We start from the raw sequence: 26,184 nt of genomic DNA on the forward strand, positions 1-26,184 counted from the left end.
TGACATCATCATAACACTGTGCTACATGTCACTTTTAGCAGTCATGGCTGCGATAATGTCTTAAGGTCATCATAGCTACATCGAAATTGAATAACAATGTAATTAAACAGCAAAATATATTTAACGCTTTTCAAGAAGATTGCGGCACATCATTCTGCTCTATCGTATCTTCAACATACAAGATGGGTGAATGCGTTCAATGTCAGAAAGTGCTTTATTAAAGATGCCCACCGAGCCGGTAGAAATGTGAAGGCTACTGACAATTATCTTACTGTACAGTTAAAAAGTTTGTTGAAAACTGATTGAAGAATTACGTCACATAACCTACTTTTTTACATTGGCTCAATACACTCCTGCACTGTGGTTTATGTGATAAATACCATATCACATTATTTAATATATACATGTATATTTGATATCAACAATGTTAAATGAATATTTTGTTTTTTCAGGGCTTGTCTAACATTTTAGTTACAGAATACGAGGTCATGGCCCTCTATTAAACAAAAGAAAATAACAATAGAAATGGCCCTTTATCCACTATTTGGTCAGATGTCCGTTCGTCCGTTCTCCGTCCATCTGTTTTCATTTTGTGTCGCATGTAGCTCAAAAAGTATTCTCTAATTTTGTTCTAGATTATAGTCTCCACAAAATATTAGATGGTAGATATTACCAGTATTTCTAGAGTTATTGCCCTTGACAGTGAAAAATTTGCAATTTTCAACTTGTGTCACACGTAGCTTAAAATGTATTTGACATAGGGTCATGAAACTTTACAGGAATGTTGATCAGCATTGGAAGTTGTGCACCCTGGGTTTCATTTGTGAATTTATATGTTTGTCAGAGTTATTGCCCTTCAAGGCTTGACTTAGTTAAAATTTGCAATTTGTGTTGTTCGTAGAAATGTATTTAACCTAAACTCATGAAACTTAGTAGGAATGTTGGTCAGCATGCGTAGTTGTGCACCTTGGATTTCGCTTGTGGATTTATCCAGTATTTGTAGAGTTATTGCCCTTGACTTAATAAAAAAACGTTTCATTATGTTGTGTTATTAATTCCTTGATTGCTTGTGTTAGAATGAACCGACTTTACAGGAATAATGATCAACATCACCGTGGAAGCTATGCACCTGAGATTTTGTATGTGGATTTTTTCAGTTTTGTTAAGAGTTATTGCCCTTGACTTAGTATAAATTTGCTATTGAACTTGTTCATGCATAGCTCAAAAAGTATTTGACCTGTATGCCTGCAAGTTTACAAGAATGTTGGTAAGCATGTGTACGTATGCACCTTGGGGTTCGCTTGTGGATTTATTCAATATTTGTAAAAGTCTTTCCCTTTACCTAGTAAAAGATTTTTAGTTTTCAACTTTTAGCACATGTAGCCCAAAAAGTATTTGACCTTCCGTAGAGTCATAAGATTGACAAAACAGTGGAGTGTAGGGGCAACCGTGGACACATTTCTAGTTTTATCTTTATAATCAACAATATTCAGACTTTCCAAGTTTAAATTGTTAAATATCAGCTGTGACACACGATATTGAAGCGTAGACATTTTTAGTTATAGTTTGGCATGATTTATATGTTCTCTTCATATAATGAAAATAATTATATACAGTTATTCATGTATCAAGTGAATAATTATTATTATTTCCCTTGCATTTTCTGTTCGATATTTGCATGCTCCGATATTTGCATGCTCTTAGTTATTATTTTTTCTGTTATTTATTAGATTTAAAATAGTTGTTTATTCAAAAGTTACAATATGACTTACAAATTTACATTTAATGTTTTTGAATTGTATTAACCCTTTTTCTATTTTATTTAATAAATTGGAGTTTTAAGTTTTAGACATGTCTTACATTAGATTTTATGATAACATTGTTTGAACCTGTATAAATGCAGTTCTTATTTTAACCAATAATTATCATTTATCTTACAGATGGTCCTGATGCAGATTCTTTGAAATTAAATCCATCCCAATCATCATACACAGAAAACAAGGGGACATCACTCAATGACATCACGTGTTCAGCTGCTTGCTATCCTAATTGTATTTACACATGGACAAAGTTTGGTTCCCAGTTCATTGAGAGTGACATATTATCTCTTGGTACTTTGGACAAGGATAAAGCAGCTACTTACACATGTACAGCTTACAACCCAACAACAAAACATAATATATCTACAAGTGTTATTGTACATGTTAGATGTAAGTAGTCTTTATATTTCATATAGCAAGGGTTTAGAATTAGGTAAGAGATACATGTATTAAGGTAAAGAAAACTTCTTTGGTCAGATTGAAATTAATACATTTTCAAATGTATATACCAGCTATTTCATTATAACTTTTTTCTTCACCTACTTAAATTGCATTGGTAACAAATTGTCTTGTGTGTGTTTGCGTTCAGGTAAATAACTATAATGAGACACATTGCTTTGTGCAAGAATCATGCTGTGTTCCTTGGTCGTATGAAGGTTGCGTTCATTGAACGCCGCCTTTCCTTGTTGTTGATCCTGTTTATCATATTTTACATTTAACTGTCTAGGTCATCACAAAGTTGCTTTTGTATCTCTTATAATGCTCTTATAATGAAATAAGAGAATCAAATACAATTTGATAAAATAGTATATACAGATGAAAATTGAAATACATTTTAGTGTTCCTTTGACAAATTTCAAAAACATTATGCCTGACATTACATAAAATAGGCGTGAGAGTTAAAATGTTGTACATACTTTATGTGTTTTCCTATAAATAGGTTGAAAAGATGTTTGCATTAATACTTGTATGGATAAATATGTATTTTATGGATTGGGTGTCTAAGCCATCATCAACATTAATAATGGAATTCCAGATGTCTAAGAGTTACATAGAAAAATAATACATGTATATCCCATACATTTGTTGAATATATTCAATTGTTGTCTTTCATCAAAGTAGTTTTTGTTTTAGTGCTATTAACACATTTTTATTTCATGTTTATTTGTAGTTGGACCTACAGAATGTAGATTGAATGTAACTTCTCAATACAACTTAACAGAAGGAAGATCCTCATCGGAAATGACTTGTCAAGCAGAATGTTACCCTGAGTGTACATATTTATGGACTAATATGTCTTCAAGCAGTTCAGTTGGTACAAATGGAAAATTTCAGCTGATTAATTCAAAAAGATATGAAGCTGGGACGTACAAATGTCTTTGTGAAAATAAACCTTTAGTCAAAAGACAGTCATCATTTGTGGTCATTACAATTCATTGTGAGTACAGTTTTTATTAGCTCACCTGTCACAAAGTGACAGGGTGAGCTTTTGTGATCGCTTTTCGTCCGGCGTCCGTCCGTCCGTCGTCCGTCCGTAAACTTTTACTTTAAATGACATCTCCTCATAAACCACTAAGTCAATTTCATCCAAACTTCACAGGAATGTTCCTATGGTGGTCACCTTTAAAAATTGTTCAAAGAATTTAATTCCATGCAGAACTCTGGTTGCCATGGCAACCGAAAGAAAAAACTTTAAATATCTTCTTTTAAAAAACCCAAAGAGCTAGAGCTTAGATATTTAGCATGAAACATCATCTAGTGAGTGTCTACCAAGTTTGTTCAAATAAAAGCCATGGCGTCAAAATTGGCCCCGCCCTAGGGGGTCATTGATTTTCCCTATATGCATATAGTAAAAACTTAAAAAATCTTCTTTGATAGAACCCATAGAGCTAGAGCTAAGATATTTAGCATGAAACATCTTCTAATGGGTGTCTACCAAGTTTGTTCAAATAAAAGCCCTGGGGTCAAAATTGGCCCAGCCCCAGGGGGTCATTGATTTTCCCTATATGCATATAGTAAAAACTTAAAAAATCTTCTTTTAAAGAACCCAAAGAGCTAGAGCTAAGATATTTAGCATGAAACATGTTCTAATGGGTGTCTACAAAGTTAGTTCAAATAAAAGCCCTGGGGTCAAAATTGGCCCCGCCCCGGGGGTTATTGATTTTCCTTATATGTGTATAGCAAAAACTTAAAAATCTTCTTTGAAAAAACCCATATAGCTAGAGTTTAGATATTAAGCATGAAACATCTTCTAGTGAGTGTCTACAACGTTTGTTCAAATAAAAGCCCTGGGGTCAAAATTGGCCCCGCCCCAGGGGGTCATTGATTTTCCCTATATGCATATAGTAAAAACTTAAAAAATCTTCTTTTAAAGAACCCAAAGAGCTAGAGCTAAGATATTTAGCATGAAACATGTTCTAATGGGTGTCTACAAAGTTAGTTCAAATAAAAGCACTGGGGTCAAAATTGGCCCCGCCCCGGGGGTCATTGATTTTCCTTATATATGTATAGCAAAAACTATAAAAATCTTCTTTGAAAAAACCCAAATAGCTAGAGGTTAGATATTAAGCATGAAACATCTTCTAGTGAGTGTCTACCAAGTTTGTTCAAATAAAAGCCCTGGGGTCAAAATTGGCCCCGCCCCAGGGGGTCATTGATTTTCCCTATATGCATATAGTAAAAACTTAAAAAATCTTCTTTTAAAGAACCCAAAGAGCTAGAGCTAAGTTATTTAGAATGAAACATGTTCTAATGGGTATCTACAAAGTTTGTTCAAATAAAAGCCCTGGGGTTAAAACTGGCCCCGCCCCAGAGGTGTCATTGTTTTTAACTATATGTGTATAAAAACTTAAAAATCTTCTTTTAAAAAACCCAATGAGCTAGAGGTTAGATTTTAAGCGAAAACATCTTTTTGTTGGTGTCTACCAAGTTTGTCCAAATAAAAGCCCTTGGGTTTAAATTGGTCCTGCCAAGGGGGGGGGGGGGCGGAGGTAATTGTTTTTCATTATATGTGTGTAGTAAAAACTTAACATCATGAAACACATCTTCTAATGGGTGTCTTCCAAGTTTTCTCAAATAAAAGCCCTGGGGTTTAAACTGGCCCCGGTCCGGGGGCCTATATACAGGTGAGCGACCTCAAGGCCATCATGGCCCTCTTGTTTCAGTTGGTAGAGAAAAAAAATATAGGGATAGGCAAATTGACTGAGTATCAACTATTGTTTGAAACAGTATTTTCCTGAAACCAAATTAAATGAAACATGCTGACATTTGAAGCTATAATAAAATTGTTTTAGTTTAAGCTATTGCATCATAGCATATCTTTGTCACAGAAACTAAAAGAAATTTTGAAACTGGCATGGCCAGCTCTTAAACTGTAGAATATTCAGGATACTATGAGTCAAATGTCTATCTGTGTGATACAGTCATATACAGTGCTGTGTTTCAGTCCCCAGGTCAAATTTGAAGGTCAAATGTTTGAGACAGAAGTTACATATCAACCTTAATGCTTTCTAACAGCATGAGGGACATCAATTTAAAATGCATGATCTGTATCTTAATAATATGACAAAAAGAGAAATTACTTTTCTGGAGCCCTGATTCAAGGTCAACATGAACGATTCCATCCACTTCTGGATGTAATTGATATTTGATAAGATTTTGTAAGGGTTTGTACCGAATCTGCTTGTTGATCTGTTCACATGTTAAATTGGCTATAGTAAATTATCTTTGATGGTATTCATTCAGTAAGGTTTTTATTTGGCTAAAAATTGTTTATGTTGCTAAAAGCAAAATTAAGAGAGCCGTGGGTTAGCCAATGAAGAACCTATATGTTAGAATGTCAGTCTGTGGGCCATGTTCTGTTTAACTATGGGTTATACAAAAATATCTGTGATATCAACTTGAAACATTATAATATGAATATAAATACAATATAGATGTATTTCATTGACAAGTGCAAAGTTTAAAAACCATATATAATCTTTTGCATGAATTTGGTGTATTTGCACTTGAAAAATGCTCATGCTTAATTTTCATTGTGGCATATAAAGTAAATATATAGAACATTTACTCATACATATTTGTGTTGTATAACAAGTGCTACATTATGACTTGGAAATTAATATTTATCACAAAAATGTCTATTTTTATCCTCTTTTATGATAACCATGCCAACCTGAACATAGTGGTCATGTGTCTATGGCTGTCTTTTTAACTCAGTTTCCTTGCTGACTGCTGTAGACAGGTTAGCTTGTATTATGATGTATGCTGACTTAGTTTTGAAACAAAATGTGTATGGTATTTTCATATTACCCCCAAAAACGAAGTTTTGGGGGGTATATAGGAGTCACCCGATGGTCGGTCGGTTGGTTGGTTGGTCAGTCGGTCCAGCGGTCCGTTGCATTTTCGTTGTTCGGAGCATAACTTGAAGACTAATGGTTGGAATTCAATATAACTTCATACAATGGTCAAGCACATTAAGAGAAAGTGCAGTGTACAAGAACCATAACTCCATTTTGACTAATTACAGAGTTACTGCCCTTTGTTACTTTTCCTTGTCCGGTCATAACTTGAAAACTACTGGTTGAAACTCTAAAACAACTTCATACAATTGTGAAGCACAATAAGGGGAAGTGCATTGCACAAGAACCATAACTCTATCTAAAGTAATTACAGAGTTATTGCCCTTTGTTACTTTTCGATTGCTTTCTTTTGTCCGGATTCAAACATGAAGACTAATTGTTGTAATTCAATATAACTTCATTCAATGGTCAAGCACATTGAGAGGAAGTGCAGTGTACAAGAACCATAACTCCATTTTGACTAATTACAGAGTTACTGCCCTTCGTTACTTTTCCTTGTCCGGAGCATAACTTGAAAACTACTGGTTGGAATTCGAAACAACTTTATACAATGGCCAAGCACAATAAGGGGAAGTGCAGTGCACAAGAACCATAACTCCATTTTGACTAATTACAGAGTTATTGCCCTTTGTTACTTTTCGATTGCTTTTTTTGTCCGGAGCATAACTTGAAGACTACTAGTTGGAATTCAATATAACTTCATACGATGGTCAAGCACATTGAGTGGAAGTGCAGTGCATGAGAACTAAAACTCCATCTTGACTAATGACAGAGTTATTGCCCTTTGTTACTTTTCCTTGTCTGGAGCATAACTTTAAAATTACCGGTTGGAATTCAATACAACTTCATGGAGTTGTCAAGCGCATTAAGAGAAAATGCAGTGCACAAGAATTATAACTCCATTTTGACAAATTACAGAGTTATTGCCCTTTGATACTTTTCCTTGTCTGGAGCATTACTTACAACATACTGGTTGGAATTTAAAACAACTCCATACAATGGTCCAGCACAATAAGAGGAGGTGCAGTGCACAAGAACCATAACTCCATTTTGACTAATTACAGAGTTACTGCCCTTTGTTACTTTTCCTTGTCCAGAGCATAACTTGAAAACTACTGGTTGGAATTCAAAACAACTTTATACAATGGTCAAGCACAAGAACTATAACTCTGTCCAGAGTAATTATAGAGTTATTGCCCTTTGTTACTTTTCCATTGCTTTTTTCTTGTCCAGAGCATAACTTTAAAATTACTAGTTGGAATTCAAAACTATTTCATACTATGGTCAAGTATATTGAGAGGAAGTGCAGTGCACAGAAACTGTAATTCTTTTCTTGACTAATTTAAAAGTTTTTGCCCTTTGTTACTTTTTATTGTCCAGTGCATTACTTGAAAATTAATGGTTGGAATTCAATGAAACTTTATACAATGGTCAAGGGCAGTGAGATGAAGTGCAGTGCACAATAACAATAACTCTATTTGGACTAATTACAGTTATTGCTTTTGTTACTTTTTTGTCCAGTGCATAACTTGAAAACTAGTAGTTGGAATTCAATACAACTTCCTACAATGGTCAAGCGCAATGAACGGAAGTGCAGTGTACAATAGCCATAACTCAATCTTCAGTATTTATAGAGTTATTGCCCTTTGTTCCTTTTCCTTGTCTTTCTGGACTTCTTACAGAGTAATCCAATAAAACTTCATCAATGGCCAACCACATTGAAAGGAAATGCAACATACAAGAACCACAACTATCTTTAATTGCCCACAACCATAACTCTGTTTCAATTCTTTACAAGGTATTCTGTTACTAGTAACATCTTCATTTCCAAAGCAGTCTTGCGGGGGGGGGGGTATTAATCACATTTAGTGATAGTTCTAGTTTACTTTGCAATACTAACTGTTACTATGATGTTTTTCACTTGCCCCTCACCATTGTGGGTTCGAATCCCATAAGGGACTTTGAATTCTTTCATGTGAGGAAGCTATCAAGCTAGCTTACTGAACGTTGGTGGTTCTACTCAGGTACCCATTTGTGCCTAAAATAATGCACGGAAGGGCACCTAAGGTCTTCCTCCACCAATAAAGCTGGAACGTCGCAATATGACCTATACTGTGTCGGTGTGACGTAAAACCCAATCAAAACAAAAAACTTAGATATTTTTGGATATAATTTTACAAGAAGTATTGTGTGATAGTATTTGTAAGTGCTAATTTTGTGATTTTTTTTGTAAGTTAATTATAATATTTTTGAATAATGTGATTGTAGACCCACCTGATGTAACCGTGTTGCAGTCAACAACAAATATAACAGAAGGTAACAATTTAACACTGACTTGTGATGCAAAGGGAGTTCCATCAGTCTATCGGTATAACAGTTTAACTCAAACGTGGAATGGAGTTCCTATACCTAACACAAACTCAGAGAAAATTGGCAAACCAAAATATAGTTCACTTTATATACCATCACTACAACTTCAAGACTCTGGTACTTACAGCTGTTTTGTTAACAATGGAGTAAATGCAACTGACTCTACTTCATCTGTTAAAATCAAAGTTAAAGGTAATTGTAATTTTATACTCTGGACAGTTTCAAAAATTGGGATCTTGGAATAACTAACGCCAGTCAATGATGGTGGAATATACTTATAATGTGTATGGATATGTTTCTACAAATATTCGTGCTTCATAGAATTTGTGGATGTGACCTTCGAAAATCATAAATTTGCACAGGGCGCTCAGGTGTTTTCAGTTGCAATTATCTGGTTATGCATTAGAATTTTTTTCCATATATCTTAAATCTGCATGGGTACAAGTTTTCAGGCATTTGCCTGAAGTTCAGGTTTTTTTTGTGCCCCCACTTTAGTGGCGGGCATTTAGATTTACCTTTGTCCGTCCGTCCGTCCTTCCGTCCGTCCGTTCACTTTTGTGTCGCACATAACTCAAAAAGTATTTGACCTAGAGTCATGAAACTTTACAGGACTGTTATCAGCATGTGTAGTTGTGCACCTGGGTATCTTTGTCTAGATAGTTTTTGTATTTATAGAGTTACTGCCCTTGACTAAGTAAAATTTTGCAATTTTCAAGTTGTGTCGCATGTAACTCAAAAAGTATTTGACCTAGAGACATGAAACTTTACAGGAATGTTGATCAGCATGTGTAGTTGTGCACCTGGGTATTTTCATCTAGATATTTTTAGTATTTATAGAGTTACTGCCCTTGACTTAGTAAAATTTTGCAATTTTCAAGTTGTGTCGCATGTAACTCAAAAAGTATTTGACCTACAGTCATTATCCCTCATGTACAGACTCAATCAAACCGAGTCTGCAATTCTTATGTTATTTTGTTGTGATTGATGGTTCCGAGGGATCACTTTGTTTCCAGAATTTTTTACAGGAATGTTGATCAGCATGTGTAGTTGTGCACCTGGGTATTTTTGTCTGGATATTTTTAGTATTTTTAGAGTTATTGCCCTTGACTTAGTAAAATTTTGCAATTTTCAACTTGTGTCGCATGTAAATCAAAAAGGATTTGACCTAGAGTCATTAAATCACACAGTTATTTCCCTTGACTTAGTAAAAACTGTTTCATTATGTTGTTATTTGTTCCTTGAGTGCTTGAGTTAGAATCAACCAACTTTACAGGAATAATGATCAACATCACTGAAATACAGGAATAATGATTCACATCACTGTAAAGCTATGCACCTGGAATTTTGCATGTGGATTTTTTTCAGTTTTGTGAGAGTTATTGCCCTTGACTTACAGTAGTATAAATTTGCAATTTTCCACTTGTTCATGCATAGCTCAAAAAGTATTTCACTTGAAGGCCTGAAAGTTTTCAAGAATGTTGCTCAGCATGTGTACTTATGCAACTTGGGGTTCGCTTGTCAGTATTTGTAAAGTTCTTGCCCTGTACTTTAGTAAAAGATTTTTAGTTTTCAAAAAATATTTGACCTAGAACAGTGGCATGGTGGGGGCACCCGTGTCCTATGGACACATTTCTAGTTTTTCTCTCTAAAGCTCTCTTTTTCTATATAAAACCAATTGAAATAATACTAAATTTAGCATTTTCAGGTTTACTGCTATTTTTAACTTGCATCCATGCACCTGTTATTGAACATTTAAACAAAGTAAAACTGAAGTGGCAAAATGTAACAACCAAAACTATACTAAAATGATGTATTAAATTAAAATTCATATTAGTTCAAACTCAGATATTATAAACAATCTGTATCATCTTAACATTAAGTATTGGTCCTCAATTCTGATACTAGTAACTTCGTCATTTCCTAAGCAGTCTTGCGGGGGTATGAATCACATTTAGTGATAGTTCTAGTTTGATTTTATTCAGGCTTCCTTCATTTAACATCCCTGTGGTGCAGGGGTAACGCGCTCGGTTAAGGTGTGAGAGGTTTGGAGTTCAAATCCCAGTCGAGGCAACTATATTTTTAAAGTGTCTTTTTTTAAGGAAGTAGCCACGATATGCAAGGATAAAGTGTGGCTGTCATAAAAAAATGAACATAAATGATTTTTTGATGCAACTCTAGTCATGCAAAAAATTCCATATGTATCAAACTCAAACTGTTAAGAGTAAAAAATCTAAATGCAGTGCTGCATCTCGGTGCCTTGTAAAATGGATTATAGTAGATAAAAATAAACTTATACAGGAAAATACATACAGATATACAGTACGATTTAGATTGCAAAGATCAGAAAATACCAAGAGCTTGCAGCCCTTTGATTAAAATTTGTCCGGATACTCCTCCTATACCACTAATATAGTTTCAAAGAAACTTTACAGGATTGATTGATAGCTCAAGTACTTGTGCATACTACATGGGTTTTTAGGTTGAATGATTTTTGGCTGAGTTATGGCTATCATGTGGTGACACATGTGACCAATGATAGCTCTTGTCTAAACAAACGCATTAACAAAACATGCATAATACTCTTTAAACAAATCAAAACCCAAACAGCTCATTGGCCTTAACTTACTTTAAGCTAAATTAAATAGCCAATAAAGACCTCTATAAACCTAAAATGATCAATAATCATTTGATAAAATGCACAGTGATAGGGCGTTTGCCACAACTTTTCCGCGCAACGTCAAAATATCATACTTCTGCCCGAGACACCGTATCTTTCTGGACAAAATAGTTATGGCGGGCTAATCGAATTGTAGGAAATAGCTTATAAAATACCTTACTGTTAGACATTGCAAACTTTTTTCAACGTTTTAATTATTTCATCGAATTTTGGAAACATTTCATCGTTAATCTAGCACAACACAATTTGCAGAACATCACATATTTCGAAGAAATAGTGTTTACAAAAGGTCGTGTCGACCTCAACATGACTTGTACTTATCACAAAAACCTGGGCTTTAACGACACTGTGTGTTTTTGCTATGACCTGACGAGCCCGTATATATATAATGGTTAAGCATAACATAAAGTTCCACACAAAAGGGTGTGTTTAAATTGTAAATTTTTTGGAATATGTGATGCAAAAAGTCTAACTGAGATGCATATTGGAGCACCGCACAACACTGAATTCTAACACCGCATTTTTATTCCGTTAGATTGATTATAACTGGCATTGTTTTCTTTTAAAGAAACTAACATATCTACTTACAAATACGTTTTATTTGAAGGAAGACTGTTCACTTTCTCTTTATTTAATAAAATGTTATTTTATGGAAGACTTGAAGGTCAAAATCCAAAATATCAGTTAGATAAGCGCAGTGGTCTCAATAGATTAGTAAGATGATCTTTTAATATATTTTTTTCAAATTTCTTCAAATATATAAACCTAACATGTAAATATCTCTCGTTGATCGACGTTACAGGAAAAAAGAAAAGAAAATAAATGCAGTGATTTAAGGACAAATAATGCGGTGTCCACATTTTACAGTTGTTCAAGTTGTACGGTGCTTAGAGTATGCACGTGGAAACATGAAAATCATACCATATATACAAAAAACAGGTTATTAAAATTGTGTAACTTATTCAAACGATTATAATGTACATATCTATATTGCGTGTTCAATGGTTCATATTAACTAAACGTTCTAGAAATGTTGGGGCAAATTTCATCTGTTTTCTTGTCGTTGCGGTTTTACATCATTTGTATTGACAAGTTACGTGTCTCCGGGAGTTGCGCGGTAAAGTTGTGGTCACGCTCTCCGTTGAATGTATTTACATGTATTGCCTTTAACAATTGGTTTATTCTGCCGTGATGCTGATCCTACGTCGTTAAAGGAAATTCAGAACAAATATTCAATGTTGTTGCATTATGGATAAATGACATAGTTTTTCTGCCTTTTGGAACTTGACTGCTTTACTGTGGTTATTTTTATGTTTCATTTAATCTTTGCTAATGTATTTCTTCGAATTTTAGCACCACCGTAATGAGTCTTGTCAGATGTTCAGGCTTGCCTTGGTACTGCACCGGTTCAATAGATATTCTTTTGTACGTAGCTTAAGTCATGATAATGGTTTCTTCTTTTGCTCAGTTGTTGTTTGAACTCGCTGAAAAACTGTTATCGGGTCTATCTTGTAAGATAAATACAGAAAAAAAACCACTTAATTTTAACCCATTTCTTTGTTTGTACTCCAGGATTTCCTAAAGTTCTCACAGGGCTCCTTACTTTCATCGGAAAAACTGGTGACGAAACAAATGTTAGTATTCAGTTCTACAGTTTTCCGGAAATACAGGATGTGATTTTCAAAAGTTCTGATGACAAGGTAATGAAAAATGACACAACAAAGAAACATATAGTATCACATCATGAGACCGTGGTGAAAGACAAGTTCTATGGAAAAGAGTCAGTATCGGCAGGCAGCATTACGTTTCGTGTTAAGTTCTGATTTTCATTGCTTGGTCTCTGTCTGACCTTTAGCGCAGGCTTGGTATATGAAAATGTATCATTGAGTTTCCCTCTTTGCATAATAGAAGAAGCTTTTATAATATTTTACGTTTCAGCATTGTTATGTTAGAGGCAGAAATCTATTTTTTTATTACCACTGTATTTGCTCTGAGCATATGATGTATTGTATTTAAAGATTATTCATACCTGGAAAAAATCCTACATTTTTTTCTTTTGTGATACTGTTTTTTGAATATTTCAATATTAATGTCATAATCCTTATTGTCCCTACTTTTGCAGAAAGGGGGATAAAAGAAAGGGCTCTTTCTGTTTGTTTTTGCATTTGTCTGTCTGTCAGCCTGTATGTCTTCAATCCTATTTTTTTGTTCCTAACTTGTCTTACATGAGTTGTAAATGAAAGTTTGGCAAAATTTAACATTATAAGAAGCGCTGTCAATTTCCTTGTCAGATGGAAGATAAGTTTGTGTTTTGTCCATTACTCACCTTTACACCTTAATTTAATGAACACTTCATCAATGGTCCATTTTTGCCTCTTTATCAACTTGGTTTAGGATGTTTGTCGTGTTTACATAGCTCATATGGATCAAGGAGTCAAAAAAACATAATTCTTGTTAACCTCAAGGAGGCAGCTGTTTCGCGTCAATATTTCTGGAAATTGATCAAATTTTTTTTTCTGATAATTTCTTGTAGTTCTGTGCTAGGTACATGGTTTGTCAAACTGCCTATAGGAATCTTGTTTACCACCTAGAGCTACTGTCTCAGTCTTAAAATCCGAAAATATGGTAGAATGGTTGTTTTGTGATTTCTAGATCACAGTATAATATGGGTTTCATATGGGTTCATATCTACGATCACGACCAATCATGGAAAACTTTATTATCCAGAGGCTACCGTTTTCTTTCAAATTCTTTGAATTGGTCAGAAGGTTTGATGGCAAAGATTTCTAGTTCAAGATTGAAATAAGGGTCACACTGGTTGAAAAAAGGTCAAACAGCTCTGATATAGAAAAATCTTTGCTAATCCTAGAGAGGCTTACTGTTTCGCTAAAATATCCCTTGTTTCCGATTTTTTACAGGAATGTTGATCAGCATGTGTAAGTTGTGACCTGGGTTATTTTTGTTCTGGATATTTTTTAGTATTTTTAGAGTTATTCCCTTGACTTGACTTAAAACATTGCAATTTTCAACCTTGTGTCTCATGTAACTCAAAAAGTATTTGACCTACAGTCATGAAACTTTACAGGTAATGTTGATCCGCATGTGTAGTTGTGCCTGCTTATTTGTCGGGATTTTATTTAGAAGTTCTCAGAAGTTATTGCCCTTGGACTTTAGTAAAATTTTTGCAATTTTTCAACTTGTGTCGCATGTAACTCAAAAAGGATTTGAACCTAGAGTCATGAAACTTTACAGGAATGTTGATCAGCATGTGTAGTTGTGCACTTGGGTATTTTTGTGTGGATTTATAGAGTATTTTTAGAATTATTGCCCTTGACTTAGTTAAATTTTGCAATTTTCAACTTTTGAAATTTTGCAATTTTCAACTTTTGTCGCATGTAACTCAAAAAGGATTTGGCATAGAGTCATGAAACTTGACAGGAATGTTGATCTGCATGTGTAGTTGTGCATCTGCTTATTTTGTCTGGATTTATTTAGTATTTTTAGAGTTATTGCCCTTGACTTAGATTTTTTTTGCAATTTTCAACTTGTGTCGCATGTAACTCAAAAAGGATTTGACATAGAGTCATTAAACCTTATGGGAAGGTTGCTCATCATATGTAGTTGTGCACCTTGGGTTTCGCTTGTGGATTCATCCAGTATTTGAAGAGTTATTTCCCTTGTCTTAGTAAAAACTGTTTCATTATGTTGTGTTATTTGTTCCTTGAATACTTGAGTTAGGACCAACCAATTTTACAGGAATAATGATCAACATCACTAAATTACAGGAATAATTATCAACATCACTGTGAAGCTATGCACCTGTGACTTTGCATGTGTATTTTGGAGTTATTGCCCTTGACTTACAGTAGTATAAATTTGCAATTTTCAACTTGTTCATGCATAGCTCAAAAAGTATTTGACTTGTAGGCCTGATAGTTTACAAGGATGTTGGTCAGCATGGGTACTTATGCACATTGGGATTTTCTTGTGAATTTATTCAGTATTTGTAAAGTTCTTGCCTTTTATTTTGTTAAAGATTTTTAGTTTTCAACTTGTGGCACATGTAGTCCAAAAAATATTTGATCTAGAGTCATAAAATTGGCAGAACAGTGGCGTCTGGGGGCACCCGTGTCCTATGGATACATTTCTAGTTTTTATTATATTTCATTGATAAATTTATTATTGCATGTGCAAATCTAGAGAGTTATAAAAATGTGCATTTTAAGTCCAGACCCATACCTTAAAGTAATGTGTATTAAATATAAAACTTCCGGTGGGGGACATTGGTCACTCTGTAACAAATTCTTGTACACAGAGGAATTATATTTTGGAGAAAAATATCTTTACAGGTGAACCTTCAATACCAACAGGATTTAACTATGAAAAAATAGATGGTATACACTCATTGTCTTGGGTAAGCGGTTTTAATGGTGGAAACCGTCAAACTTTCATTATTCAGATGTCACTTTCTGACCAAGACAGCTGGCAAAATAGGACATCAATTACTGAAGAGTTGGGTGTGAAGAATTTTATAGTTTATTCTGTTAATATGTCTGATTTAACGCCAGGAACATACAAAGCAAGAATATATGCATGGAATAAGAATGGATATTCGGACTATGTCATCTTAAATGGAACAATTACAATTACAAAACAAGAACCAGGTTAGTATAAAATGCTACATGATGTCTTTTAAAATAACTTTCCTTCACTTAAGTTGCTAAAACTGTTTTGGTCTGTTGAACAAGATGGCTTCAGATCTAAAGATAAAAAAGTTTAAACAGCATCTCCATAACTAACAGTTGGATTTTGATAAATTTTTACAGGAATGATCATCTGATGGTCCCCTTTAAAATTGCTTATTTGGTTCTGGTCTGCTAAACAAGAAGGCTACAAGAGATAAAAGTAGAAAACCTTTAAATAATATATCTCCATCATATTTGTTTGGTAGATTTTAATGACACTGTACAGAAATGATAAAAAGGAAGTTCTTAACAAAATTTGTTCAAATGGTTCCGGTCTGACAAGTCTTATCATGGCTGTTACAGCAAGAAATAGGAAAAGGTGTTAAATGACATCTTATTCTCAATCATCTTATAGATTTTGATGAAACTTTACAAGGATCTCTTAGTTCCTGCAGGTTAGGTCTTTAAAATTGACCCCTGGTGTTGCTTTGAAGTTTGTAATACCCAAGGTTAACCCATTCATGCAATAATGTCCGGGATGTCTGGGAAAGTCCCGGAAAGAAGGTGTCTGTCCCGGAGATGATTTATGTCCAGACAAAATAAATCTAAAATAGTATACTTTGTAGTCAGAAATTTTACATTTTTATGCCCAGAAGGGAGGCATAATATAATCACGCCGTCTGTTTGTCTGTCCATCCGTCTGTCCCACTTCATTTGTGTCCAAACTGTAACTTTGTCATAGTTTAAGGGATTTGAAATACTTTGGCACAAATGTCTACCACATAAAGACGATGCGTTGCGTCCAAGAACCGTGTTCCTACCTCAAAGGTCAAGGTCACACTATCATTTTGAAGTTTCACATTATCGCAATTAGAGTAAACAGGTACACACATTCGTGCCCGGACTGTAACTTTGTCATGCATCAAATGATTTTAAAATAACTAGGCATAAATGTCTACCACATCAAGACGACATGTCGCGACAAAGACCCATGTCTCTACCTACAAGGTCAAGGTCACACTGATAGTTTGAAGGTACTCATTCTCTCGAGAAGAGTTTGAAGATACACATTCATGTCTTGACTGTAACTGTGTCATGCATGGAAGGATTTTAAAATAATTTGGCACAAATGTCTACACATCAAAACAATGTGTCATGCTAAGGTTCATGTTCGTCCTTGTGTCCCCACTTACACAACAATCATGTCCAGACTGTAACTTTGTCATGCATTGAGGGATTTTGAAATAATTTGGCACAAATGTCCAACTCATAACAACATTTTGTCTCGTCCAAGAACCAAGTCCCTTCTTCAAAGGTCAATGTCACACTTATATTTTGAAGGTTCATGCTATCACAGTTAGAGATTACAGGTACAATAATACAAAGAGCAATATTTAGCAATTAGTTACTTTCATTCTCTTTTTATGCCCCCGTCATATAATGACCGAGGCATATAGTGTTACCCTGTTCCTTCATTCCGTCTTTTTGTCATTCTGTCTTTCCGTCATTCTGACATTCCGTCATCATCAGTTTCTGTTCATTATCTTAGTAACGGTTGCACACATTCAACTCAGATTTGACATATGGATATGTCATGAGAAAATACAGGTAAAGTTCGAATTTGGTCATGGTCCAATGATTTTTGGCAGAGTTATGCCACTTACTATGAAAGTAATATGAAATTTTCAGTTTCCATTCATTATCTCCACAACGGTACAACACATTCAACTCAAACTTGACATTTGGATATGTCATGAGAAAATACAGGCCAAGATAGAATTTGGTCATGGTTCGATGATTTATGGCAGTTATATGCTCCTTTTACTTTGAAAATAATATGAAATTTTCATTTTCTGTTCATTATCTCCACAACAGTGCAACACATTCAACTCAAACTTGACAAATGGATATATCATGAGAAAATACAGGTCAAGTTCGAATTTGGTCATGGTTTGATGATTTTTGGCAGAGTTATGCCCCGTTTACTTTGAAAATAAAATAAAATATTCATTTTCCGTTTATTATCTCCACAACAGTACATCACATTCAACTCAAACTTGACATATGGATATGTCATGACAAAAAACAGGTCAAGTTCGAATTTGGTCATGGTTCGATGATTTTTGTCAGAGTTATGCCCCTTTTACTTTGAAAATAAAATGAAATTTTCAGTTTCCGTTTGTTATCTCATCAACGGTACAACACATTCAACTCAAACTTGACCTATGGATATTTCATGAGAAAATACAGGTCAGGTTTGAATTTGGTCATGGTTCGATGATTTTTTGCAGTTATGCCCTGTTTACTTTGAAAATAATATGAAATTTTCAGTTTCCATTCATTATCTCCCCAACGGTACAACACATTCAACTCAAACTTGACATATGGATACGTTAAAGGAATGCGCAGGTCAAGTTCGAATTTGGTCATGTTTCAATGATTTTTTGCAGAGTAATGCCCCTTTCACTTTGAAAATAATATGAAATTTTCAGTTTCTGTTCATTATCTCCCCAACAGTGTTACATATTCAACTCAAATTTTACATATGGATACGTCAAAGAAATGCGCAGGTCATGTTTGCATTTTGTCATGGTTCGATAATGTTTGGCAGAGTAATGCCCCTTTAACTTTAATAAAAGAAATTTTCATTTCATATTCATTATCTCCCCAACAGTCAAACATATTCAGCTCAAATTAAAGATATGGATATGTCATAAGAATGTATTGGTCATTTCGAATTTGGTTATGGTTTGATGATAGCTGACAGAGTTATCCCTCATGAACTTTGAAAAAAAAATCAGAAATTTTAAGTTTCCGTTCATTATCTCCCCAATGGTTGTGCACATTCAACTCAAATTTGAGATATAGATACATCTTAGGAATAAGCAGTTCAAGTTTGAATTTGGTCGAGTTCAATGATTTTGGACAATTTTATCTTTCTTGAATGTTGGAAAAATTTTGAATTTTCAGTTTCAGCACTCATACTTTTGTGGAAATGTATGTAGCCATTATTTTGGCTACAAATATGCAATATGCAATTTACAAAAGGTTAAAACTGAATAATTTCAGTGCCTTGAACATTGTATAAAAATGGTTTGTGTCAACATTGAATAGTTTTAAGGGCTTTGAACTTAAAATGAAAAAAATAATTTGTGCAAACAAATTTAGAACTAAATATTATAACATCTGAAATTTTGGCTGCATGCGGGGGCATCTGTGGCATGATGACACATTTCTAGTCTTTTCATAATACCTGCATGCTTAAGAAACTTTTTCGGGGGCATTTGTCACTTGGGTGACAGCTCTTGTTATGTAATCTTATTAACAAATTTTTATTATAAACTATTTTAGAACGCTAATAACGAATGATTAACCCCTTACAGTATTGCAATGGTGATACTAATTCTTTGATTGGTATATCTATGTTCCCCTTCCAACAAACAATTATCGGCACTAATTTTGATCTGTTAAAATATCAATTGTTTACCCCCTGTGGCTTCCTGGGCAAAGGTGTCATACACTGTAATTAACAACTGGCCAGTATAAATTTAATCCGCATGCAGGCAGATATTAGTGGTCAAACACCGTGGAAATTACCGCTCAATATGAGGTGATGAAATCTTCAGGATTCAGCGAATGTTTCAGGTAAACGACATGGCTAATTGTCCTAACTTAACATAGCTTTATTATAAGCCCGAAAGAATTTCGGACATATTATGTTATAACCCCTGGCGTCCGTCCGTCTGTCCGTCCGTTAGCAATTTGGTTTCCGGAGCATAACTTAAGTTCAATTTGGCCCACAATATTCAAACTTCATAGGATGATTGTCCATATTGGGTAAAAGACCCCTATTGATTTTGGGGTCATAAGGTCAAAGGTCAAGGTCACTATGACCTTAAAACTGAAAACAGTTTCCGGAGCATAACTTAAGTTTCATTTGGCCTACAGTGTTCAAACTTCATAGGATGATTGTCCATATTGGGTAGAAAACCCCTATTGATTTTGGGGTCACAAGGTTAAAGGTCAAGGTAACTATGACCTTAAAACTGAAAACAGTTTCCGAAGCATAACTTAAGTTCCATTTGGCCCACAGTGTTCAAACTTCATAGGATGATTGTCCATATTGGGTAGAAGACCCCTATTGATTTTGGGGTCACAAGGTCAAAGGTCAAGGTCACTATTACTTAGAAATTGAAAACAGTTTCTTGAGCATAACTTAAGTTCCATTTAGCCCACAATATTCAAACTTCATAGGATGATTGTCCATATTGGGTAGAAGACCCCTATTGATTTTGGGGTCACAAGGTCAAGGTCACTATAACCTTAAAACTGAAAACAGTTTTTGGAACATAACTTAAGTATCTTTTGGCCTACTGTATTTAAACTTCATAGTATGATTGTCCATATTGGGTAGAAGACCCCTAATGATTTTGGGGTCACAAGGTCAAAGGTCAAGGTCACTATTACCTTAAAACTGAAAACAGTTTTTGGAACATAACTTAAGTATCTTTTGGCCTACTGTATTTAAACTTCATAGTATGATTGTCCATATTGGGTAAAAGACCCCTATTGATTTTGGGGTCACAAGGTCAAGGTCACTATAACCTTAAAACTGAAAACAGTTTTTGGAACATAACTTAAGTATCTTTTGGCCTACTGTATTTAAACTTCATAGTATGATTGTCCATATTGGGTAGAAGACCCCTAATGATTTTGGGGTCACAAGGTCAAAGGTCAAGGTCACTATTACCTTAGAATTGAAAGCAGTTTCTGGGGCATAACTCAAGTTCCATTTGGACCACAATATTGAAACTTCAAAGGAGGATTGTTATTTGAAGGAGGTAATACTTTATTTAATTCCCATGTTTTACAAATGCTTCATCTTTACTAAAAAAATCACTTTCGGGCATATAATGCTCCACCTAGCGGTGCTCTTGTTCTATTATGTGACTGATTGAATTAACGATGCCTAAATACTTAAAAAAATTAGAAAAACTTTTAATAATTATTGTCGTTTTGTCTTGTTTATGTTGTCATTAAATTTGCAAGTTGTAAATACTGGTAATATAGGTTGTATGCCACTATGTAAATTTATAAAAAATAAGTTTGCTGATCAATGCGCCACCTCCAAATGAAAAGTGTCCCGGAAATGAGTCTAAAAATTATGGCATGTATGCTTAACCAAATTTATATTTCCTGCTTTGGCTCCATATGACCTATACTGAGTTTGTGCATCATAAAACCAAAGAAACAACCAACAGAAATGATTATTTGGCAGTCCTTTTCTAAAGTTGCGAGAATTAGTCTGATCTGCTTAAGAAGATGGCCACCAGAGCTAAAAAAAAGTAAAATGTCTAAACTGCATCTCCTCCTTAACTGTAAGGTTGATTTTGATAAACATAAAAGAATCATCTTAGGATAGCTCCTTTAAAATTTGCTCATTTGGTTTTGAACATGATGGCCACCAGAGCTAAAAATAGAAAAACCTGTAAACAAATTATCTCCTTCTTAACTTTTTGGTAGATTTTGATGAAGTTATACAAGGATGGTCAATGGGTTGTCCTTAAAAAAATTAATCAAATTGTTCCAGTCTGTTGAGCAAGATGGCAGCCAGAGCTAAAATAGGAAAAATGTGTTAAATCAATAATACAATAGATTTTGATGAAATGATCATTTGTCAGTACTTTACTAAATTTGTTGATATTGTTCCTGTTATTATTTTTCATTTTTAGTGGTTAGGTTATGTTACATTTCTTATGATTTTGTCTAAATATAGAACATTCACAGTGATTTTATTGCATAATAACACACACTTTCGGTCCTTTTATGTTCAAAAGGGAAAAGGGCAGGTCGTGTTAGAATATACAAAAATGTAGTTTAATGTCATATAAATATGAGAGATGTCTGGAAAGTTATTAGACAATGCTATAAAGTTATTATAAGCAGTCATATCAATATGGAGATTTTATATTTTGCTTAAGATTTTATTTGCTACATATTTTTAAATTAAAATAAAATGAAATTGTTTTAGAGTAAAAAATGAAGAAGTATTTGAACTTTCCGGATATCAGTCGAATACAAACCTGTGGTGTAGATTATATTGTTCTAGCCATCTCTTTGCACTTCCTCTTTATACTTAATTCCTTGAAATTTTCAATAACTTAATTATTTTATTATTAACTTGTTATTAATCAATATATATTTTTATTATAATATCTGAACATAACAATTTCATGTAGGCCAAACAGGACATGACCTGTCTTTGATTGCATGTTGAGTTATTATTATATTTTGCAGTAATGGAAATAATTCTTGAATAAATCATTAGAAAATGCTATTATGTTGAGCAATTTAAGTGGGACATTGACCTAACAATGACCAAATCATTTCATTTTACTAAAATTGCTGTAACTTTGTCTTTAAGTGAAATAATAGTTAATAGTAATCTATTGTTTAGTATAGTTTGCATACTATTTATTTTTGCGCCCCCACTTTAGGGGGGTGGGGCATTTAGATTTACCCTTGTTTGCTCAGTAATATGACAATCATCACACTGGCCATAGCTTTCACAGAAGCGGTGGATAAAACATGGCCGTTTGCTATTGTCGGTAAGTATATGACTGAATTTTGCTTTATGTTTTAATGTTTTACTGGAAACACTCTGTGAGACTGGAGCCTACATATGTACTTTTTCAACCTATTACACGGACATGGTGCAATTCATTGCCGTTTATGCAAACACTTCTGTACTTCTGTACAGTTTGATGAGGGAACGCCACTTTTGCCTAATTTTGGTTAAAACACATACAAATGTGTGCAAAACGACCCCATAATACAACGGCATCACTACCGTCTCCGTGGTCGAGGGGTTAGAGTCGATGACTTTTAATCCAGTTACCTATCTGGCGTGGGTTGGATCCCCGGGAGATGCTTTGGTAGTTTAGCGCGGAGGAAGGTAGTCTAGTACTGGTGTAACTCTCCAGGAACGATGGTTAGGAAACTACCCGCCTATATGACTGAAATACTGAAAAGGCGTAAAATGAAACAAACAAACAAACAACGGCATCACATCGAATGAATGATACTTCAAAAATTAACCATAATTTTGAAAATTGGGAAATGATTATTGCCTGTTTTTAATAAATGACAAAAAATATTTTCGTCGTAGACGGAGGTGGATTCAATTGCAACGCAGTGCGGTGGGCCCGATACCAATCTATGAGCGAGGTTTGGTGCACCTTTAACCGGTTTAAACTCCCCATCAATATTTATGCTGCTGATTGTTCCAAGGCGGCGCCCCTCTTTGTTCCTCAGATGTTTGTCTATGTTGTTTGATACTGTTTCGGTGACACTTTTGTGTCTCTTGTTGTTTTCTCGTCTACGGTAAGTATCTTCCCCTTTGCCCCAATTTTTTTATTTATTCTATTTATATCCCCTCCCTCCCCGGGTCTCAGGGCACTTTCCCTTGTGCCTTTTGACTTTATGGGCCTAATATTCAATCATTTATTTGTTTTCTTTTAGTTCCTTATCAGTTTCTAATTACTTATTCTTAGGTAGTGGTTTGCCTGCCCGTACTCTGCCTTATGCCCTTCCCTGTTTTTGTTTGGGGTCCTCCTGGGCTCCTTGCCACTGGCTCTTGTTACTGGGTCGGGTGGGGGCTGCGTTCCTTGAACGCAACCTTCCCTTGATGATCTTGTTTATCATATTTTGTATATTTTAAGAGTTTAACTTGACGTGACGAACTTTTCAATTGAGTACGGTCCTTTTCTTACTTTGACATCTGAGAAACATGTTTATTTGATGGCTAAAACGATATTAATTATTATATGTACGCTCGTACAAATATATGTCCGAGGTCCACTTTCATTTTTCTTCCATTGAAAATTACTTAAGCCATAATTATCATAGAATAATCCACGTTCAACCTTGGAATTAAAAAGACCGTAAGTTCCAGGTTCAACATTTTTTGTCATCAAGACATATAAGAGATACTCGTAAAGATAAACAGAACATGCTTCTTGAATACGAAAAACAACCTCAGTTTTTAATGTCACTGTGTTATATTACCATATAGATGTCAAAGTAAAAAATGAGCTGTACTCAATTGAAAAGTGCGTTACGTCAAGTTAAATTCTTAAAATATACAAAAATGGTATCGGTACCCACCGCACTGTGTTTCAATCGAATCCACCGCTGTCTGCGACAAAAACGTTTTTTGTCATTTGTTTTATAAACAGGCAATAATAATTTCCCAATTTTTCAAATTATGGTTAATTTGTGAAAGTATTGTTCATTCGATGTGATGCCGATGTATTATGGGGTCGTTTTGCACACATTTGTATGTGTTTTAATCAAAATTAGGCAAAAGTGGTGTCCCCTCATCAAATTGTTCAGAAGAATTTGCAAAAACGGCAATGAATTGCGAAAGCTATGACCAGTGTGATCATTAAAGGATGTTAAAAAAAACTTTATAGTTTTGGGTCTGTAGGACAGTCAACAAAATGTAAACAAATTATATTTTTAGTTTTATTAACTGCAGCTCATTCAAAAAAGCATCATCACATGAATTTTTTACAGCACAACTTGATAAATGAATGCATTTTATATTTTAGGAGAGGCACCATTTCCAGTTGGTATTGTTGCAGGAGTTGTGTCATCTGTTGTTGCTCTTGGTATTGCTGCTGCAATTGGATTTTTTGTTTTAAGAAGATTAAGAACAAAAGGTAATTTTTTTATGCCCCCACTCGATGGAGGTATGGGGGACATTATTAGGATTTGCACTTCCATGCCTGTGTGCATACATTCCAAGTGTAGGTAACTAGTACTGGTAAACTGCTTGACAGTCTGCCCAGGAACAATGCGGTGGTTGAACTGTGCTCTAGTGAATTCAATGTGGCTTACTGTGGTGATCCGGAGTGAAAACTACCAACACCACATCCATGCTTAATTGAAAAGATAGTATTTAAGAAAAGTAGCCGTAACTGTATTTTAACGTTTAATATAGGTTTGTAATACAGTAAGTACCAAAATTTTTATCTTGAATCAATTATTTATTATGGCATTTGTATCGGAGCATTAGACACATCTGCACATTGACTTTCATTTAAAATGCTGAGTAATGAGACACTCCTGCATTGTGGCAAAATTGTACAGAAACAATAACTACTTCTGTTCCTCTCATTTTGTTGTTGTATTAATGCCGTGGCATAGCATTTTTAGCTCACCTGTCACTTTGTGACTGGGTGAGCTTTTGTAATCGCTTTTCGTCCGGCGTCCGTCCGGCATCCGTAAACTTTTACTTTAAATGACATCTCCTCATCAACCACTAAGCCAATTTCATCCAAACTTCACAGGAATGTTCCTTTGGTGGTCACCTTTAAAAACTGTTCAAAGAATTTAATTCCATGCAGAACTCTGGTTGCCATGGCAACCGAAATCATAAACTTTAAATATCTTCTTCTAAAAAAAACCCAAAGAGCTAGAGCTTAGATATTTGGCATGAAACATCTTCTAGTGAGTGTCTACCAAATTTGTTCAAATAAAAGCCCTGGGGTTAAAATTGGCCCCGCCCAAGGGGGTCATTGATTTTCCCTATATGTATATAGTAAAAACTTAAAAATCTTCTTTTAAAGAACCCAAAGAGCTAGAGCTAAGATATTTAGCATGAAACATTTTCTAATAGATGTCTACCAAGTTTGTTCAAATAAGAGCCCTGGGGTCAAAATTGGCTCCGCCCCAGGGGGTCATTGATTTTCCCTATATGAATATAGTAAAAACTTAAAAAACGTCTTTTAAAGAACCCAAAGAGCTAGAACTAAGATATTTAGCATGAAACATTTTCTAATGGATGTCTACCAAGTTTGTTCAAATAAGAGCCCTGGGGTCAATATTGGCCCCGCCCCAGGGGACATTGATTTTCCTTTTATGTGTATAGCAAAAACTTTAAAATCTTCTTCGAAAAAACCTGAATAGCTAGAGTTTAGATAATAAGCATGAAACATCTTCTAGTAAGTGTCTACAAAGATTGTTCAAATAAAAGCCCTGGGGTCAAAACTGGCCCTGTCCCTAGGGGTGTCATTGTTTTTAAATATATGTGTAAGGAAAAAACTGAAAAAAATCTTCTTTTGAAAAATCTAACCCAACGAGCTAGACCTTTGATGTTTAGCATGAAACATCTTCTAATGGGTGTCTACCAAGTTTGTTCAAATAAAAGCCCTGGGGTTTAAACTGGCCTCGCTCCGGGGACTTCAGGGCCATCATGGCCCTCTTGT

General features: G+C 34.6%; 2 protein-coding genes across 2 annotated transcripts in view; both read left to right on the plus strand.

Moving 5' to 3' along the window:
- Nucleotides 1–13,051, plus strand: part of LOC132758509 (hemicentin-1-like) — an 86,128-nt gene extending 73,077 nt beyond the window's left edge. The window contains exons 7-10 of the mRNA XM_060750191.1: nucleotides 1,941–2,210; nucleotides 2,992–3,258; nucleotides 8,450–8,743; nucleotides 12,801–13,051. Of these exons, the coding sequence (XP_060606174.1) occupies nucleotides 1,941–2,210; nucleotides 2,992–3,258; nucleotides 8,450–8,743; nucleotides 12,801–13,051 (1,082 nt within the window). The remainder of the gene's footprint in view (nucleotides 1–1,940; nucleotides 2,211–2,991; nucleotides 3,259–8,449; nucleotides 8,744–12,800) is intronic.
- Nucleotides 13,052–15,583: 2,532 nt separating this feature from the next.
- Nucleotides 15,584–26,184, plus strand: part of LOC132758506 (uncharacterized) — a 98,134-nt gene continuing 87,533 nt past the window's right edge. The window contains exons 1-2 of the mRNA XM_060750188.1: nucleotides 15,584–15,892; nucleotides 24,526–24,636. Coding sequence (XP_060606171.1) covers nucleotides 15,688–15,892; nucleotides 24,526–24,636 — 316 coding nt within the window. The 5' untranslated portion in view covers nucleotides 15,584–15,687. The remainder of the gene's footprint in view (nucleotides 15,893–24,525; nucleotides 24,637–26,184) is intronic.

Source organism: Ruditapes philippinarum, unplaced genomic scaffold, assembly GCF_026571515.1.
Source record: "Ruditapes philippinarum isolate M1 unplaced genomic scaffold, ASM2657151v2 ctg1729_1_1_1_1, whole genome shotgun sequence".
Taxonomy (NCBI): domain Eukaryota; kingdom Metazoa; phylum Mollusca; class Bivalvia; order Venerida; family Veneridae; genus Ruditapes; species Ruditapes philippinarum.